The sequence below is a fragment of the Molossus molossus genome, unplaced genomic scaffold, assembly GCF_014108415.1.
Source record: "Molossus molossus isolate mMolMol1 unplaced genomic scaffold, mMolMol1.p scaffold_m16_p_13, whole genome shotgun sequence".
NCBI lineage: Eukaryota > Metazoa > Chordata > Mammalia > Chiroptera > Molossidae > Molossus > Molossus molossus.
In genome coordinates this window covers 30,929,947-30,946,796 of record NW_023425348.1, presented here as the reverse complement: position 1 = coordinate 30,946,796, position 16,850 = coordinate 30,929,947, and the positions used below count along the sequence as shown (strand labels likewise).

Genomic DNA, 16,850 nt, shown 5'->3' with positions numbered 1-16,850 from the left:
ATCACTGTCATGTTTCTGTAAGTTAATTTCTGTCTCTACAGAGTTGTAAAATTGTCTGGTTAAAGACAATGTTAGGCAGAGGCAACTAATGGATCAACTAAGGTCTTTCTCAACTTCTCTTTACAGGAGTGTATATATTCATTTCACAAATTATTTATTGAGCATTTACTATACCCTAGGGAATCCAGCAGTAAACAAAACAGGCAAAATCCCTGCCCTGTGGAACCTACATTCTAGAGTTCAGTTTGTTTGGAACATGATGAGTTTGAAGTGATAATCGGAAAAATACAAGTGGATATTGAGGCATTTCTGGGGTCAGTGATACTGAAAACTAGAAAGACATAAAGATTGAAGATGTGGATGAGCTCCTTTGAGAATCTGAGCAGACAGACTGTTCATTTTTGTTAAAAAATGTTTTAATTAAATTAAATAGATTTTTTGTTTGTTTTTTAATTTTCTTCATTTAATGACATAATATCAATGAATTTGAGTTTCTAACTAATAGATACTAGGTTGATATATTTAGAAAAACATGTTGAAAATGTTTGGGTTTTTTTTGCTATTAATTTTTATCAGCAGCAAAGATAAATCCTTTAGTGTCTTAAAATGAAAAAACAAAAAAAACCCATTGATAAGTTTTTCCCCAAAAGCATTTTTGGTTGAATATTGCATGTAAATTAAATATCCATTCAGAAGCACAATATACTTTTGGAGGGAAAAAACAGAATCTGCACTTAACAATATATAGGCTTTGACAGCTTGTTAGTTTTTCTATTCAGAAAACGAACCACAAGTTAGAAACTGGAATCTCCACTGCCTGCCCCCCCGCCCCGTCCCCAACAGATTATTTTGTTCCCTTGTGAAAAAGAGGCTCAACATTTTCCCATGTCATTCTGGATTCATGAAATGTGAATGCTTTTTTTTTTTTTTTTTTTTGTCTGCGGGTGATTGTATTTTCTCTTGAAGTCTAATTTGGTTGATTGTAATTCATGAATGAATCAGAAAAAACAGATGGCCTGTACGTTTCATTATATGGTTGTCTTGAACACATTAACAAGCGCTTCCCAGATTCCTATTTAATAAGGTTTTCCGTGCTTCTTACATGTAGGAGCACTCAGCTAGCTCTTGAACTGATACACTACTTCAATAATCTTGAAGAAAAGTATTAAATAGCAGAAGTTAATGTAAATACAAAGACACATTAAATGCAGAACAGCTGTCTTCCTTATTTTTGTAATTGAGATGAATATATTTAATATTTAGAATCTTAGAATGAATACCCAAGACATGTTGAATAATAGAATATTTTGAATTTTAAGTAAATATCAATATAGCTAAAGGAAGGAGGAAAGTAAAATATTGACAGTTTTTAAAATTTTACTTTATGTTTCACACTTAAGTACTTAGGAGTAACATGTCATGATGCCTGCTACTTGCAAATGGTTCAAAAATATAAAAATTATTTAATTTAGGCGGTGAACATATGGGAATTCATTGAACTGTTGTACAGTTTTCTGTACTTATTAGACTTTTTTCATAATTAAATGCTGAAAGCTTTTAGACATAATATTCTAGGTGAAGTAATTTATTGTCTCTGAAATTCTAGGAAGGTTAAAATGCATGTTCATAACACCAATAAAATTACAAGGATTTACAATGTAATTGGAACTATCAGAGGATCTGTGGAACCTGGTGAGTCAGAGAATTTTTAAAAACTTTATTTTTACAAATGTTAAAAGAGGAAGAGTAGATCATTTTACTCAACAGTTGATTTTTTCTGGCTGATATAAAACTACATTTGAAAAAAAATTGTGCTACTCTAAAAGATGACTCTACCTTATAGTGTTGATTTTTTTTCCTGTGGAGGAAACTCCAGCAAGAGGATGTTTTACTTAAAATCATAAATCACAACTAGTTATACGGCATTTAAAGTTGTAGTTCTTTTGAACACACATTCTTTTCTAGACAGGTATGTTATTCTGGGAGGCCATCGGGATTCCTGGGTGTTCGGAGGTATTGACCCAACCACCGGGACTGCTGTTTTACAAGAAATTGCTCAGAGTTTTGGAAAACTGATGAGTAGAGGTAAACAATGTTTCTTTGGTAGGCGAGGACAAAAAGTGACTCACTAATTTTCCTTTATTTTTAGGCAGGTGTACCTAACTATATGTTAACAATGATTACAGGCTGGAGACCTAGGAGAACTATCATTTTTGCCAGCTGGGATGCAGAAGAATTTGGACTTCTGGGTTCCACAGAGTGGGCTGAGGTGAATAAGACGAAGTTCTTCTTTCCTTGGTCAACTGGGAACAAATATATGTATCTCAGGATGTTCACAAATAAATTCTATTACCTAATATGGTTTGAATTTGGAGGAAGACGCAAGAGAATTTAAGAACTAGAATTTTACTTTCATATCAATTTGGAAAAACAGAATCACCTCTTAAAATCTGTAAGTTCAGAAAATAGTCAAGACTAGTGGGCTGTTTCTGACAAGTCATTTGACTTATCTAAAAACTCATACAGATCCTGGAGTTAATTTTCAAGTTTTTGAAGTTTCCTTAGAATTCTTCTAAGAAAACAACATGGTCTGTTAATTATCGACCATGTCTATAGGCTATGCTGACTTGGATTATAATTTCATGTTTACAGATTATATACCATTCACACAAGTGCCTGATTGTTGAGTATTTGATAATTCTGCAAATATAATTACTTTAACCACCTTAACTTTAGAATTCCTGAGATTTATTTCTTCTCTAGATAGGATTGGTTTTCATTTGTGGCTGGCTCTTAGTGCCTTATCCTTTAGTGTCTCCCAGGCTGTCTTCTTTCATCTTTCCCCCTTAGCCTCTAAGTTCTTAAATGTACAAGGTAAGCTTATAATTCTTATAAAGGCAGGTGTACTATGTCTACCTCCACCATTCTGTTTATCTTTGATAAGTCCAGATTTTTTAGAGTTGTTTCAAACATGCCATACATTTCTTGACATTGGCTCTGGTTCTTCAAGTGCTTTTCTCCTGACTCATTTCTTCTCACCTTACTGTAAAATAGTATGATTCAAATCAGTATGGGGGTAAAGTCACACACACAGTTACTTGTCTATCTTTTGATTCCATTTATATTGCAAAGTTTTATTACATTGGTATTACAAACATGCATTTTGAAAGTGGACTAGACAAATAAGATTTCATTCATTAAGGTCATTTACTTTTAGAAACATGTAATTTCATGTAAATACATGTATATATAAGTACATGTCTCTGTATAATTTTAGCAGCTTAAAATAAAGATAAAAGAACTCTAAGATATAAAATAATATGCCGTGCATTCAATTAAATACACATGGGTTAAAAGACAATTTCAACAGTTTTAGTTTTCTACCAGATTTTTCATCATATTCAACAGCGTACTTTAAATATTAAGGAATCTTCCCCATTACTGATGTCAGTGTTACAATAGAAGCGCTGACCCCATATTTACTACAGCAGAGGCAACTAGCATGTGGCCTGTGGGCAGTCCTCATGTGTGCCACAGCCGCTCACAGCTTTAAATGTTCTTCCTTATGACACGTTCTTAAGGTAGTAAGCGAGAAAGAGAGAAGGATGCTCTCAGCATATTCCTGTGTGTGTGTGTGTGTGTGTGTGTGACATTAGTCTTTCTTGGGTGTGTGTGGGGTGGGGGTGAGAGGGAGTCAGTCAGTCTTGTGTTTGTTCTAACGTCCTTCTCTCCCTCTAATTTTGTTTTTCTGTTCTCCTCCTTTCTTTTTTCATCATACCTTCTCATGAAAAAAAAAGAATAAAATTTTCTATTTTTCAAATTTATTTGCTTGCTTTTTTTTTTTTTTCTGGTTATTTCCCACTTTTAAATGGGTGCATTTATTTGGGTATCCAGTATCAGTGGGCCTGAAACGTCAGTGCATGTCAGTGCACGCAAGGATCGCCAGGACACCTTTTAGAAAACGCAGATTTCCAGGCCCCACTTTCGGCAATTCTTATTCAGATGTGGGGTGGGGCCCAGAACCTGGGAGCCTCGCCCCTTCATATTCTGGTTCATGGAATCAAGGAACCATACTTTGAAAACACTTTTCCTCCGGGGCTCCCTGCTATTGCGATGAACAATAAATACAGCATCATAATATTTTTCTTTTCTTTTAATTCCATTAATGTTGTTGTTAACCAACCAGTTATCAGCATTTTTCAGAAATCATGGTCAAAGGCATAGGTATTTGATTCATAAAGTATTTGCAGACCATTTTTATACTGAATTGGCTGATTTTGTTTCCATTTCCACAATTGTAAGTACTGTAAATTAAATAACTTTGCTTCAACTATAGGAGAATGCAAAATCACTCCAGGAAAGAAGCATTGCTTATATCAACTCAGATTCATCGATAGAAGGTACATTTGATTCCTAACAAAGCTATTGATCCTACTTTCTTTAGAATATTTACAATTTGCCTACCTTGGATTCCTATTTAAAACTCCAGTGTTGCCCAGCCAGTGTGGCTCACTGGATTGAGCACTGTCCCATGGACTGAGAGGTCCCGGTTTGATTTTCATCAGGGCACATGGCTTGATCCCCAGTGGGAGGCGTGCAGGAGGCAGCCAATCAATGTTTCTATCTCTCTCTCTAAAAAAATCATTACAAAATATTACAAAATAAAATAAAGTAAAACTCCTGTATTAACCACACTGTTCCTATACAAATATTAAAAGAATTTGGCTAAAATATTTCAGAAGAAGTATTTTACAGAATATTTACTAAAGAAATACTTTCTGTATTGGAACAAATTTTAAGCAAGCACAAACTACAGACTTTCTTTTGAACCTGACATGTCACTTTTATGTCCTAGGCTTTCACTGTATTACGATCATGTCTAGATAAATGTCAGAGCACACTTACTAATGACATGCTCTACCCTAATGTCTTGCTATATACTATCTAATTGAGTGAATAAGGAATGAATGCTGTAGCCTTACTGTTTCCTGTTTTCTTTGCCAACCGTTCCCACCCCAGGAGATACTGTGTTAAGAATGAACCTTACAATTACTATGGGAGCTGCTGCCTTAGCAGCCAAGTCCACCTACCCTTTCTGTGCAGTGTACTGCAGCCTCTCTTGCTCCTGAAGAACTATTTCCACCCTATTTAAAAAAAAATTATTCATGTATTGATTTTTAGAAAGGGAGAGTGGGAGAGGGAGAAAGAAAGAAAAACATTGATTTGTTGTTCCTCTTATTTATGCATTCATTTGTTGATTCTTGTTATGTGCCCTGACCGGAAATCAAACTTGCAACCTAGGCATATTGGAATGATGCTCCAACCAGCTGAGCTACCCGGCCAGGACTCTAACTTACTTTTAATTCCTGAGGAATGATGCCTTTGATTTGAAGTCTATCATATATTATTTATAATTAAAAAATAAAGTTAGAATTAAACACAACTGGGATTTCATTTGAAAGCATTAAAATTCTCTGTGTTTTGTTTTTCAGGCAATTATACTCTCAGAGTTGACTGTACACCCCTTCTTTACCAATTGGTATATAAACTGACAAAAGAGGTATATAAGTAGATCTATCTTTGTTTTCTGATGAATGGATAAATGAGTAATACTGGTTTTCCTAACTTAGCGGTACTTATTTTTAAATGGGTGACAGACATAGCGGATTTGTATGAATAACAAGTGAGAAAAAAATCCCTAATACGCTATTTATGTGACATTTCAATTAAAATAGTATTACTAGTTTCTCTGTTCTAATAACATTTCTTATTGTGTACACTGTTGTAATGCAGAGGGTATATAATTTCATCCAGCAGAGGCATTTTGATATAACAGAAAGAACATTGAGCTGAAATAGAAAAGCCTTGGTTCAAAGATTTCCTTGGCTACACAGTCATTCATTCAACAGATATTTGTTGAGTGGTTACTAGTTGTCAGGCCTTATAAAATAAATTCTAGCAGCAATAATGGTAAAACGACAAAGTCACTGAATTCAAATTGTAATCTAGAGCATACAGACCCACGAATGGGGAATTACAGTTTACTGGAATATAATGGAGATCAGTTAGGGAATAGATAACCTAAAATCCTGGGGTAGCTGGGGAAGTTGGGAAGCGTCAAGGGATGTTTACAGAATAATTAATACTTGGGCTGTAAAATGGACGGATGTGAAAGTAAGGGAGAAGGCATTCTAAGCAGAGGACATAGCTCCCTCAAAAGATGTTGAGGATGAGAGAACACACTTCCTGGAGGTAGCTCACTTAACCTAGGCACAAAGTGTTTGTGGAAAGACAGTGAGAAATGGAGCATGACAAATAGGCCAAGGAGTTCAGGAATCTAATGGAGAAATTAATGAATCTTTAACAAGGTTGTACATTATAATAATTGTTCATTAGAAAGACCACTCAGTATTAGTTTAGTGAATAAGTTAATCTGTAGCAGGTCTAAAAGCAAAATGGAAATAATTTCCACATGCTTACTTATCACATAGGAATATTATATTAATTATTGATACAATGTGTACCAATAGGTAGGCCTCATAAACAACCAAGAATTTGGGCTGGGTATTTTTCTTCCTATTTCCAAAAGCATATTTTTCTATACTAACATACATATAGTTAGAAGCAGAAGTTGATGTTAACATGTGGTTTTATGTTGGCATAAATTTAGTTGCTTCTCCCTCTACTTCCCAATATTTGGTTTATCTTTTCCAGATCTCCAGCCCTGATGATGGTTTCGAGGGTAAATCTCTTTTTGAAAGCTGGTTGGAAAAGGACCCTTCATCTGAAAATGCAAACTTTCCTAGGTATATTTTATACCACAGGATAAATTATGAATTTAACAGTAGAGCAGATAGATCTAATTTTAGAAAATTCTAGTCAAAATTATTTTGCCACACTAGGCATTATTTTGCATTCTTGTATAAAATTTCATTCAGCTATGTATTAAATGCATTAATAAACAATATAATTTCAAATGATCATGATGAGGTTAAAAAAAATGGATTTGCGCCCTGGCCAGTTTGGCTCAGCGGTTAGAGCGACGGCCTGCGGTCCGGAGAGACCCGGGTTCGGTTCCCGCTAAGGGCACGTACTTCGGTTGCAGTTTGTCCCCGGCCCTGGTTGGTCGTGCGGGTGGCAGCCACTCGATGTGTCCCTTCACGTCGATGTTTCTCTCTCTCTCTACCTTCCTCTCTCTCTCCCACTCTATCTGTACAAAAAATGGAAAAATATCCTCGGGTGAGGATAAACAAACAAAAAAAAATGGATTTGCTTCTAAATTTATGAATGGGCATTATCAATAACCACCAAATTATTCATTGCAATACCTGTTAATTTAGATTTTAAGTATTAATTTACTTTTTAGTTCATCTCATTCATAGAATAATAGCTTTCCTGAATTTATTTTATATTTGTTTTGTATTTCAATGCTATTTCTAAAAGCAGCAGATGATGGTAGCAGTTTACGACTTCATTCCATATTCCAGATAAGTCTGTAAAAGTTTAAATGTATTTCTATTATGTTTCACATACTTATTCAAAATAGAAAAAAATATTTTAAAAACACCCAAGGTCTCAATCTCAAAAAACACATCTAATAGAAGTATGTAGTTATGTTCTTCATGCATATATAATTTATTTTCTGCTTTATTATGAAAATTTTTCCATGTCACTAAATTATTACATGTATGTATATAGTGGCTTCTTAATTATATGCAGGGAAATATATTGTACTTAGATTTTTAAATAAGTTACATTTAAATTCTTCATAATCTTAAATATAGACTTTCTCATGGACATTTTCTTATTAGATCACAACTCTCTGAGGTCAGGGACCATATTTTGTTTTCACTACTAAACAAAATACCATAAATGCAGAAAATATGGAAGACAGCATAGTCACTAGGCTGCCATCTTTGGTGGCACTGCCAAACTCTGGTTGTAGTCAATGCAGATTTATGGGTCTTTCACACCAATATCCAGCAGATGGCACAAAAGTGTCTTGTAGGTGGTATAACTGTGCCATCAAACCCCTTGCTATTCTTGGGACAGGATTTGTTGTCCCATCCATTTAACTTCATATTATTTATTTATAAATTTTTCTGTGTGTATGTCTATTTATATTCTACATCTAGAATCAACAAGCTGGGATCTGGAAGTGATTTTGAAGCTTATTTTCAGAGACTCGGAATTGCTTCAGGCAGAGCACGTTACACTAAGAACAGGGTAAACCATTTTATTCTTTTGTATACTTAGTACCTCATCCACATTTTTTTGTTTTGAATTTTGTCATTTAGCCCTGGCCGGTTTGGCTCAGTGGTTAGAGCATTAGCCTGTGGACCAAAGAGTCGTGGGTTCGATTCCAGTCAAGGGTACATACCTCGGTTGCGGTTCAGTCCCTGGCCGGGGTTGTGTGGGAGGCAACCAGTCTCCCCTCCTCACACTCTATCTGAAGATAAATGGAAAAATATCCTTGGGTGGGGACTTAAAAAAAAATTGTCATTTAATTGGCCTGTGAAGAATTTCAGGGATAGAGACAGACTGTACTGCTTGTCCCTTTGTAGATAATCTAAATAGTAATTTGGGTTATTTGGGGAGTTTTCACTGCAAGGGTTATTCAATGAAGTGGTAGTTGACAGAGTAAGGTCAGGGACTTAGCTGGTTATCAGTATCAAGTAGTTCACATACTTTTCCTAACTGAGGCTTTGTTGGAAAATCTCACTCTCCTAGTCTTGTAGGCTTTGCTGTACTTTTCCTGGAGAAAATGTGCAGGTGGAGAATATATTTTGGTTATAAGGAATGCTAGGAAAATAGTTTTGTTACTGGCCCCTTTTCACATTCCCACTACTGCCTGACATCTGCATGCAGGGCTCTTGAATAGGGAAACAAGCAAGTTTCTCTTCTGCTTTGATGGTTTGCACGATTGCCATTAACACACTGATGACATGCAAGCACTTGGATATGCCATCAGGTACCATGTGTGCTTGCCTAGATTATCAATTATCTCATGAACCACAGTGAACTCAGATTTGTCATAGGTTTTAGTACTTTTCAAATCTTAATCACAATATACCAACATCTTGCTTGTACAGAATACACAGCCCCTCTGAATTTGATTAGCCAGACTACCACTAAGAACAAAGTAAGCAAAAATGCTCCAGAATAACCCAAAATAAGTGCATATGTTTGTATACTAATACTCATTATACTTAATGCATGTATGTTTTTTACCTCTTTCAACTACTGTTCACTTTTATACTCTCAGCATTCTGAACATGTTATCTAGTTACTAAAACAGTGCAGATTAAAAATCGAATAGTAGATAGGAGATTCCTTTTAGTGAGAATGATAGCCTTATAATAGTGTAAAACTAAAGAAAGATTACAAAGTAAAAAAATACTTACAGAGAATACCAACATGTGATAATTTGTGTTTATAACAGCAGTGCATAATTGTGTGACACAGGCTAAATGGCATTGGGTTGTGCACTGTTTGGGGAGAAAGGGAAGGTGCTTACATACATAATCCTTCACCTATGTTGATACTTAGCTGCCCAGAACCATTCCCAATCAATTTTAAATTGTGCTGCTTTGCAAATGGAGTATGAACTCCTGAATTTTAATTATCAGAAATACAATAAAGAAAATTTTCAAGAAGCTATATTGTGAATGAATACACAAATTACATAAAATGAATGCTAAACTTTTAAATCACTTAACATTTGGTGGTAGCGTTTTAGAGTTTACATTTTTTTGTACTTCATTGTGATAAAACTCAGGGTGCCATATGGCTGGTGGTTTTAGGCAATCATTTTATGATTACATAAAACATTGTAATTTGAATATGTAATGTTTGTCTCTACTTGGTCTTCCCTCCCACCCTCCCCTTTTCTTTAGAAAACAGATAAGTACAGCAACTACCCGGTATACCATACAATTTATGAGACGTTTGAATTGGTAGAAAAATTTTATGACCCCACATTTAAAAAACAGCTCTCTGTGGCTCAATTACGAGGGGCACTGGTTTATGAGCTTGCAGACTCTCAAATTATTCCTTTCAATATTCAAGACTATGCAAAAGCTTTGAAAAACTATGCAACAAGTATCTACCATTTATCCAAGAAACATGACCAACAACTCAAAGATCATGGAGTATCATTTGGTAAGAAATGACTGAGCGGGTATTTTATAATCTATAAGTTAGAGGTTTAAGATATTTCCTGTCATCTTCAATGCATACTATTTTATCCTATAATTTGATCCTGCCTCATTTATTAGTTTTGGCTTCTAAAAAAAACTTTGAACATCTCTTAAAGACTGTGATTTAATCTGGTATTTGTAAGCTGAATCCATTTTGCTATGTCAGTGGTACAGATGTTGGGTTTCTCCTCTATCTCTACCTTTATAGTGTCTTTGTTGATATAAAAATATAAAAATGCAGTACATTATAATAAAAATATTAGAAAATAGAGAAAACCAATTCCATTACATATGTTACTATAGTTATTATTACTACATATCTTTTAATATTTGTCCACATGGAGGATTTTTTTTTTTTTTTACAGTTTTAAGCATTCTCTCCTTGTATATCTGGCCATTTTGTGGTTGCTATTCTATAAAATATGGATTAGTAGTATAGTAGCACTGAGCATTAGGTTTGGTTCATATCATGGCTCTAATATTTATTCACTGTGTGACCTTGGAAAAGTTATTTAACCCCTCTATATGTCAGTTTTCTTAGGAGTAAAATGATAAAAAGAATGTTTCCAAGACTGCTGTGAGGATTCAGTTGGTTGACACATAGAAACAATGGTGACTGACACATGGTGCTCATAAATGCTACCTATTGTCACTGTTTTACTGTAACCATTTTATTATTCTGAGAGAATATATACCATAATTATCAAATATGTACTTGTGTTACTTCCTGGAATATATAAGGATGTTTAAGACAGTCATTGTCCTCAGAGACCTTGAAGTCTTATGTGGGGAAGGAGGAGATAAAGTGCGAGAGAGAAGTTATTATAAAGATACACAGAGAGTACCATAGAGCACAAAGAGGTCAGTGATGATTTCTGAGTATTACTGCCTAAGAATTAGTCATCTTCAGAAAGTTATGATGAGCAGCAGGTACCAAGCCCAGAAATAAAATGAAGCAAAGAAAACTTAGACAATTGTGTTTAGATTGATATGATGAGAAAACAAAGGGAGACAAAAAATTGGAGATACAGCTGTACCTACAGCAAGATGGACAGTCATAGTTCCATGGCCATCCAGTCTCTTCCTAAATGCCCAGATTTCCTTTTAGTGAATTATTTTAGCAATTTTTACAAGTCTGGGTCCAGTTAAGAAAGAAACCATAGTTACAGTGGAAGGACTCTTTATACAAGGTTAATTGATTCACCTTCTTAAGGACCTAATCCATTAACGAATGCCTCTCTATTGGTGATTTTGCACCAACATCAAACATTATATCTTTTCTATCTTAACTTCCTTCACAATCAAAATTTCTCATTTAGTGCCAATAAACAACAAAACAGCTCTGAGGGATGGGATAATCTACACTTACTGTCTCCAATATTTTACCTCCCACTAACCAAACCACTGCCTCATGTTCCTACTACTATACTAAATTGCTCTTGCCAAAGTTTCATTCACCTGTGTCACTAAATCCCAGGGACGCATCAGTTCTTATCTATCTTGATTTCTATGCTTCATTTGAAATGTAAAATTCCTTCTTCTATGCTGTTTGTCCATAGTGCCTATAATATCTATTATTTGATTTGTACATGGTTTAAAACAATGCAACAAAAATTAAAGTTTATAAAAGATCTTTTTAGCCCTAGGTATTCTATGTTGAATGTACTACAGTAGGTCCTCTAATAATGTTATCTCATTCAACGTTGTTTTGTTGAAACATAGATAAGTTGCCTCTGGTAAACTGGTTTTGTTCTATGTTGCTTTGCTTCAAGTTACAGAACCTATTGATGGTGTTAAGTGAGGACTTACAGTCCTTACAGCAGTGTGAATTATATATGTCCTAGACTCTTGAAACTTACTTTCTTAGGGACCAATCTAGCCATTTTCTATTTGACACATTATTTCTTTGTTACAGTATTTAAAACAATTTCCATGGTTGTGCAAGAAGGCTCAGTAGAAAGATAGTTTCAGTGATATCAACCTGGAATGGGGGGGCAGGAAAGCAAACCTCTTAAATATGAGGGCCGTGTGCTTACTCATTTCCCTTCTACTTTTCTGTTTTTAAAAGATTCCTTATTTTCTGCTGTACAAAACTTCTCAGAGGCTGCTTCAGATTTCCACAGAAGACTTACAGAAGTTGATCTTAATAAGTAAGTTTCAAATGTAAAACCCCCCTACTACTTTAAAAAGCAATCTGGTTACACACATAAGCATTCTGCTACGCAAATTACAGTCTACAAAATGGGAGCATCAGCTTTCTCATTTAATATTATTTTAAAATATGGCTCCATGGTAAGAGTTATAATTATGTTTCTTGTTCTCAAAGCCCTCTTGCAGTGAGAATTGTGAATGACCAGTTGATGCTCCTGGAAAGAGCATTCATCGACCCCCTTGGTTTACCAGGGAGGAAGTTCTACAGGTAAGGAAGCAACAGGTGTTCCACTAAAGGACACTGCAGACCTCACTATGACCAAAACCTGCATCCCCAAAGTCTGCTCTGTCATTAGATGACTGGAAGGTAAATATGCGAGAGGAACAGTGAATAAGTTTATGCATAACAGTCTGATTTGTAATATCAGAAAAATTAATTTCATTGCTTGCTGATGGAAATTATGAATGACAGTTAAAAAAAGTCATAGAATTTTAAAGGCGATCTCACAGATCATGTGGCCTTTTTTACAAACTGAAGGCAAGACCCTCCACCAGCAAAAAGATGGTGAAACTCACTTCATTGTGGTGGTCTGGAATTGAATTGCTATTATCACCAAGGTGTGCCTGTATGTAGTTATCCAGCCTGTTTGAACCTTCCAGTGATGGGGCACTTACTACCTCTCAGACGAAGTCCATTTCATAGGAGGTTTTCTTCATAAAGTTCTATTTCCCTGTAATTTTCCCCCCTTCGATTCTGTTTTCCAAAATCAAATCTAGATATATTTCCATTTAACATTTTAGGTTTTTAAAGATTATTCTCTTGCTTTCCCTAAAGGAACAGCCTCTTTTTCAATCTAGATTTTTGCTTATAAATATCTAAATAGACTAATAACAGGCAAGAGGATTACAATGATATATTGTAAACACTTAACTGATGGCTATTTCATTTTATCAATGTTCATATTTATGATTTTGTAAAAATAGCATTTACTAAGTGTCTTTCTCTGAGCTAAGTCCTCTGCATACCTTAAATTTATGAGCCTATAGGGTGAAAGCAATTATAGTCTGTTTACATCTGGGAAACCTGAAGCTTATTTATCAAAGTTAGTATGTAGCGGAGTTAGTATCAACATTTAACTAATTATAAACAGGATTTTCAAGCCTAATTCCCGATATTTATAAGAAAGGCAAAATCTAGAACTATCTTTCATGTAAGCTTTTGATGACAAACAGCCTTGTGAGAGCACTTTTCACCACCTTTTCAGATGAAAACACCCTAGAACTGCCTTGTTCTAAATTACTCGTGTCAGTGAACCAGATTTTCTGACTCTAAATGATAGGTGCCATTTTTGCCTCTCCCTTTGCTTTAAAAGCAGGTGCTACCATACTTTTCCCTTCTAACGGCAGGCACCATGTTTATGTTCTCCCCCGCCGACCACCAGTATCTCTTGGAGAGGCAGGTTTATCTGGTGCCTGGTTTTTACAGCTGCTGCCCAGGGGAACACCCCTGGACGGTTTGGTTCTGGAGGCCAGGAGGGTTTGTGTTCCTGGGTCCCACAGGACTGGAACAATCAGAGAGACAGTTCTTGGACTACCATCAGCCCCGTCTTTCTGAGAAAGTCTATTTGATGATCCAGGACCATTGGCCTGAGATTCATTTCTGGTCTGACACACTTCTAGAAGCCGGTGAAAGCAGTAGTTGTGCTCTCCTGCCTTGTTCCAGCTTGATTTCTCCCAGAAAGGAGGGTACTCTGCCTGGCTCTGGTGGTTAGTGGGGCTTATGCTGCCAGGTCCCATCGGACTGTAACCAATGGAGAAAGTTTTCAAACAGCTACCACCCTCACTGCATGAGGCAATAATAGACCCAGGAGCTCACTGTTCCAGAGAAAGGTCTATAAGCTTATCAATTACAGCCTGAGGGTTAGGTTTCCAACTAACCACACATCTAAGAGCTAACTGTAAATCTTACCAGACATGTTGGAGGGCTGGTGCCGTCTGTGCTTTGTCTGCTGTGCTCCAGAGTGCCAGTATTTCTTGGAGAGGAGCTCTTACCACTGTCTGGTGCCCCCGGATTTTACACAAGATAAAAAGTGGTAAAATATGACATCAAAAACAAAACCTGTGATGGGTGGGAGAGTAAATGCATTCAAGTAATATTCAACTTAAAACAGACTTTTATAACTTGTCATAGGTTGGCCTCATGGCAACCAGAAAGCAAAAACCTATAGCAGGTAACAAAATAATCATGAGAAAGAAATCTAAGCCTACCACTAAGTCATCAATCCACAGGAGAGAGCAAGGGAAACAGTGAACAAAATGGCAATGAGTACATCCTAATATTTACTTTAAATATAAATGGATAGAAAAGCAAGACCCATGTATATGTTGTCTACAAGAGACTCACTTCAGAAGGACACACACAAACTGAATTGAGGGGATGGAAAAAGACCCACCATACAGTGGAAACCAAAAGAAAATGGAATAGCTACTAGCTGCATTTGTATCAGACAGACTTCAAGCCAAAAATAAAAGACAAGGAAGGGCATTATATGCTAAAAGCGTCAATACATCAAGACACACACAAATCAGTGGAACAAAATTGAGAGCAGAAATTAACCCACATAAATATGGACAACTAATTTATAACAAAGGCACCAAGAATATACAGTGGAGAAAGAAAAGTCTCTTAAGTAATTGGTGCTGGAAAAACTAGATGACCACATGTAAAAGAATGAAACTAGAACACTATCTTACACCATACAGAAAAATGAACTCAGCATGGATTAAAGAGTTGAATGTAGGATCTGTAAACAAAGTACGTACAAAAAATATAGGTGCTAAGCTGGACGTAGCAATGTTTTTTGGATTTGATTCCAATGACAAGGGAAACAAATGGGTCTACATCAAATTAAAAAGTTTCTGCACAGCAAAGGAAACCATCAACAAAACAAAAAGGCAACCAACCAAATGGGAGAAGACATTTCCTAATATCAATAAGGGGTCAATATTCAAAATACATAAAAAACTCATAAAACATTAACAACAAAACTACCTAATTAAGAAATAATAAAAGGATCTAAATAGACACTTTTCCTAAAAAGACATACAGATGGCCAAGAGGCACATGAAAACGTGTTTCACATCACAAAGTATTAGAGAAATGTTTAAGGTTAGAGGTAACATCTCATTGTGGTTTTGATTCTAAGAAATAATAAGCATTAGGATGTAAGAGAAAAGGGAAACGAGTGAATATGAAGGTATCTCAAAACATTAAAAATAGAACTACCATATGATCCAGAAATTCCACTTCTGGGTATTTATAGGAAGCAACCAAAGCAATCATTTAAAAAAATATTACCCCTATGTGATTACAGCATTATTTACAATAGTCAAGATATGGAAACAACCTGTGTCTATCAATAAAGAAAATGTGAAATATCTATCTATAGATAAAGTTACAGATATACATACAAAATGAAATATTATCCAGCCATAAAAAGAATGAAATCTTGTCATTTGCAACAACATGGATGCACACTGAGGGCCTTATGCTAAGTGAAATACATCAGACACAGATAATACCACATGATTTCACATATATGGCATTAAAAAACAAAACACGTAAAACCAGCTCATAGATACAGGGAACAGACTGGTGGTTCTCAGAGGAGTGGAGTGGGGGTGGAAAGGTGTCAAACTGGATGAAGGTGGTCAAAAGTTACAAACTCCCAGTTACAAAATAAGTCATGGGAATGTAATGTACAACATGGTGACTCTAGTTAACACTACTGTATTGTATATCTTAAAGTTAAGAGAGTACATCTTAAAAGTCCTCTTAAGAAAAATTTTTTGTAACAGGTGAGAGATGTTAACTAGACTTAGTGTGGTGGTCATTAGGTAATACATGCAGATACAGAATCATTATGTCGTACCTGAAACACAATGTTACATTTCAATTATACCTCAATAATAAAAAAGTAATTTAAAAATAGCAGTTCATATTGCTGCTTCAGGCTACAGTAATATGGAATTTTTTCCCTTTCTGATTGTAACAATTATTTTATTAATTATGTATTACATACTCCCACTTTTCCCAATAACTCCTTTAAGAAATGTAGCTAACACTAATATCAGATGTCCAGAAGTTTTCATTCCTTTAAATAAAACTTCATTTTAGAAAATTTTACCCTTTGCATCAGCATGGATGGACCTGGAGAACATTATGCTGAATGAAATAAGCCAGTCAGAGAAAGACAAGTGCCATATGATTTCACTCATATGTGAAATTTAATGAACACACTGAACTACCAACCAAAATAGACACAGATTCACAGATAGGGAGCAGGTAGAGAGCTCTGGTGAGGGTTGGGGAGTGGAGGGAATGAGCAAAAGGGGAAGAGAACTCATGGGCATGGACAACAGTGTGGTGATTGCGGGGCTGGGGGCTGGGGCACTGCAGAACGAAAAAGGGCACAGAGGGGACAATGGTTAATAGCAAAA

At 35.6% G+C, this 16,850-nt stretch overlaps 1 protein-coding gene across 2 annotated transcripts in view; it reads left to right on the top strand.

The window, feature by feature from the left end:
- Nucleotides 1-16,850, top strand: part of NAALAD2 (N-acetylated alpha-linked acidic dipeptidase 2) — a 41,137-nt gene that overhangs the window by 20,274 nt on the left and 4,013 nt on the right. For both annotated transcript variants that reach the window (XM_036258511.1, XM_036258512.1), the window contains 10 exons: nt 1,607-1,692; nt 1,966-2,085; nt 2,187-2,269; nt 4,337-4,400; nt 5,493-5,560; nt 6,715-6,806; nt 8,136-8,226; nt 9,897-10,161; nt 12,268-12,349; nt 12,526-12,618. In XM_036258511.1, the coding sequence (XP_036114404.1) occupies nt 1,607-1,692; nt 1,966-2,085; nt 2,187-2,269; nt 4,337-4,400; nt 5,493-5,560; nt 6,715-6,806; nt 8,136-8,226; nt 9,897-10,161; nt 12,268-12,349; nt 12,526-12,618 (1,044 nt within the window). The remainder of the gene's footprint in view (nt 1-1,606; nt 1,693-1,965; nt 2,086-2,186; nt 2,270-4,336; nt 4,401-5,492; nt 5,561-6,714; nt 6,807-8,135; nt 8,227-9,896; nt 10,162-12,267; nt 12,350-12,525; nt 12,619-16,850) is intronic.